The sequence below is a fragment of the Macrobrachium rosenbergii genome, chromosome 20 (assembly GCF_040412425.1).
Source record: "Macrobrachium rosenbergii isolate ZJJX-2024 chromosome 20, ASM4041242v1, whole genome shotgun sequence".
In the NCBI taxonomy this organism is placed as follows: Eukaryota; Metazoa; Arthropoda; class Malacostraca; order Decapoda; family Palaemonidae; genus Macrobrachium; species Macrobrachium rosenbergii.
In genome coordinates this window covers 27,643,981-27,648,057 of record NC_089760.1, presented here as the reverse complement: position 1 = coordinate 27,648,057, position 4,077 = coordinate 27,643,981, and the positions used below count along the sequence as shown (strand labels likewise).

Below are 4,077 nucleotides of genomic sequence, written 5' to 3'. Positions count from 1 at the left end.
TACAGAGATTTTTCACATTCACAAATGATCCCTGATCCTCTTTCCCTGCCGAGAGCCACAAGATTTGCTGAACAGTAGCACCAATATGCAGAAAACATGCCTTAACGTCAAACTTCTCAGGTCCAGAGCTCTTTAATTTCTCACACCGTTGGACTGTGGAACAGTCTCCCTGAGGATGTAGGCAATCGGAACTTCGTAAGTTCAAGCGAAGATGCAACGCGTTACCACCCTAAAACAGTTCCCCGTGTAATTTATTAATTCACTTCTACTCTTTTTTATTTATTTATTAATTTATTGATTTAATTTTTCCTTTCTAATAACTGATCTCTTCTTTCTGTACTTCCTATGAGCTTCTGTTACTTCTTTCAAATGAACACCATATTCTTTGGAAGAGTGAATTGCAAGTCACTGGGCCCTGCCCGTGTGAGCTTGTTCCATATGAATAGGGCTCATGTTCTGCATAATAATAATAATAATAATAATAATAATAATAATAATAATGTTGCTACCCGCACAACGTCATGAATTAGTGGAATCTCTCTCTCTCTCTCTCTCTCTCTCTCTCTCTCTCTCTCTCTCTCTCTCTCTCTCTCTCTCTCTCTCTCCAGCAAACCTCTGATGAATCCCTCGGGGGATTAGAACCCAGTGGTCTGTTTTGAGAGGTCACAAATGTAGTCCTCTGCCCGAAGCGCTGCTCAAACAGACCTGTTCTATTATATTTGGAAAGTCGACAATTCTTACTGCGAAAGTTTTTAAAAAGTTCAATACTGTCTGCGTTATAGTTTGATAAGAATCTTGATAATGGTACCAATGAAAAGATAAATAATTTTTCTATGTTTATGTCTAGTTTTCGTTGACATACTTTTTTCGTAGGACCAAAATCGAGTGGTAGGGCGGAGCTAAAGTACGAAGATTAATACAGTGGTGTCAAATTGACAAAATTCATGGTATATAAATTATATTGAATTAGGATTTTGAAAAACTTCTATACAGATTTGTCGCAGAAATTATAATTTTTTCAACTAAAAAACCCTTCTATTAATTTTTATTACCACAAAACTAAAAAAAAACTTATACTCATCGTAAACGTGGCAAGGTTTTTGAAGACCTTTGCCAAATGATCTATATGGTCAAAAAGTCTTCTAATCTCATATAACGACCTTGACCCAACCGTACAGAACAATGGAGAGTCACTTTAAAGCACTTTTAAGCGCACAGCGAAGGAAATCGTCTACAGTGTTTTTAAATATTTACAGCTGGAACAAAGAAACGGCGGGCCACGACATTTCAAGATTGATGGATCGTGTGACTGTTGCAACAGGAGTGAGTGAAAGAACCGTATTTCGGCTGTATTTGAAATACATACAGAATTTTTCCCTGCCTTTATATCCAGTTTTCGTCGACATACTTTTAATACTTTTCACGATGAAATGCTTAGAATTTCCCAAAATGCACGGAAAATATATGTTAGAATGGATTTTCCGTAGCAATTTTTGCTTCATTAATCACGAATATTCTAGGTTTTCGTCTTCAAATATGTTCCCACTCAACATCCATTTGTCTGTGATTATCACTGTTCATGAATGGACTGCTATTGTACTCAAATTATTGAATCTGAAGCCACGTTTGTAAAATAATACCAGTCACCGTATTCTCTTAATAAATCGGCTGCGTTCATTTACTTGGGACATTGAGAACGCTCTGTACCGACCTCTAAGCAAGACAAATGCCATTTACAAAATTACGAATGAATTATTTCTTCTTTTCCAGAAATATGTCCTTACCCCAGAATTTCCCTCACATACATAATAATTTTGTTATATCTAAAACAAAATTATAGAAAAGAACAAAAATAGTGACACAGTCATAAAAATAAAAAGTTAAGGTTTTTGTAACTGTATGGCATCATACGATCCACGTGTTTACAACCTAGTGTGCTAATCCCCACACGTCCTGCCTTGACCCCGCCCTGCCAAATCCCAGGTCTGCCAACTCGGTAGGAAATGCAGAGTATCACAGTTATTATTATTGTTCAGTAGATGAAACCTATCATATGGAACAAGCCCACAGGGGCCAATGACTTGAAATTCAAGCCTCCAAAGGATATAGTGTTCATTAGGAAGAAATAAGAGGAAGTAAAAGGAAAACTTGACCATGGCAAGATTATAAGTATTTTCCACACCTCAGCTGCCTTTTCACCAGGAAAGCCACTTTAAAAGGCTGGGGACGGGGCATCTATGACTTCTAGCCCATTCTTTTTATCACCCTCGCCTTTACCAACATGGCCAGAGCTTGAGAGTTATCTAAATTGTGTGCTTTACCCCCTTTTTTATGCATTTAATAACAAAAGCATATTTGGAGGTCTTCAGTGTCAAGGAAATCCAAAAAAGAGCTTTCTGTAAGTTAAAAAGTATACCTTAGTTTAACCAGACCACTGAGCTGATTAACAGATCTCCTAGGGCTGGCCCGAAGGATTAGACTTATTTTACGTGGCTTAGAACCAATTGGTTACCTGGCAACGAGACCTACAGCTTATTGTGGAATCCGAACCACATTATAGCGAGAGATGAATTTCTATCACCAGAAATAAATTCCTCTAATTCTTCATTGGCCAGCTGGAGACTCGAACGCGGGCCCAGCAGGGTGCTTTCCAAGGACGGCACCAACCCGTCCAGCGAGGAACTACTTTCTGTAAGAGAGAGAGAGAGGTGATGCACCTTCTAGACCGTGAGGGGATGTAACTATGTTAATTTGATTATATATATATATATATATATATATATATATATATATATATATATATATATATATATATATATATATATATATATATATATATATATATATATATATATATATATATATATATATATATATATATATTATATATATGTGTGTTTGTGTGACTGCATGTGTGCTATGTGTATAAATCCACGCACTTCATACCTATAGCAAAAGCTTTCTTATTTCACGGGTAATCGATTAGCGTCCCATCGGTTAAGAGAAAATGAACATCTGTACTTTAGAACCGGTCCTGCTTTCTCTAATGGTGACTTTTACGAGCATCATTTTTTTTTCAGAAAGGGCCAACTCAAGGTCTAGACCAGTGGTTCTCAACCTTTGTTTATACCCCTGGACCCCATTTCCTCTCAATTTCTTTTGGTGGAACCGCCCCCACCCCCCCCCACCCGGCTATTCCACGGTAAAAAAAGCTTATTCTATTTTTCACTAATAAAAAAGTAAAGGAATTGTAAAAAAAATTAACGAAATAGTAAATGGTTTTACTTTATTTTGAATGAAAACTAATTTAATGCAAATAAACTTATTTAACAATTAAATTCTATAGAGCATTTTTGTACACTAGTAAGTAATTCATAATAAACCATTTTAAGATGAGTGAGCAATTAAGAAAAAATGCAGATTTATTCAATGAGATCCCTGTGGTTGATGCTGCTCAGCGAGTTTCTTTATATTCGGCTCTATCAGTGTCAATGATAGTCGAAGATTACCCTTTTTCACAATGTCGAGTCTTTTACGGACTTTTGATAATATGTGAAAAACACGACTAAATCCTGATTCAACCAGGTAAGTTGATGGAAAAGCTACAACGTAGAGCTGTGTTTTGTCCCAGAGCAGTTGGCACTTTTTAGCAGTGCCATTTGTTTTCCATATATTATGCTTCCCATCTTTGAATTTTGCGTGCAATATTTCATCACTTTGCAATCCAGTGAGGGTCTCCTGTAAAGAAATGTCTACATCAGCAGCATTAACTTCAAAAGGAACTGCCACCCAGGTTGGTATATCCATCATGAGTAGGTCACTAAACCGAGCGTACATATTTTCATGCAAATTTTCCAAATATTCACCATTCAATGCAAGGTCATCATCGTGCAAATTGCTGCTAATCGAGGCCAAACGAGGAAACTGTTCACATGCACGATGTCTGATATTAATTTTGTATTAATTTTGTCCAGCTGTAGTTTTCTCAGAAAAGCAGTATAATAGCACCTTGACTGGATAAGAGATAAATTTTTTTTTCCATAGAGCTGTTTATTAAGTAAATTGATTTTTTCAGAT

The 4,077-nt window shown here is 36.4% G+C and overlaps 1 protein-coding gene across 1 annotated transcript; it reads right to left on the bottom strand.

Annotated features, from left to right (window-relative positions):
• Window positions 1-3,426: 3,426 nt before the first annotated feature.
• LOC136848952 (SCAN domain-containing protein 3-like) lies at window positions 3,427-3,807 on the bottom strand. Its single transcript, XM_067121763.1, has one exon. The coding sequence runs from the start codon at window positions 3,805-3,807 to the stop codon at window positions 3,427-3,429; it is 381 nt and encodes a 126-aa protein (XP_066977864.1).
• Window positions 3,808-4,077: the final 270 nt, after the last annotated feature.

What these genes read in the sequence shown, in the direction of transcription:
- LOC136848952 (XM_067121763.1), bottom strand. Translation starts at nt 3,807, where the DNA reads ATGGATATACCAACCTGGGTGGCAGTTCCTTTTGAAGTTAATGCTGCT.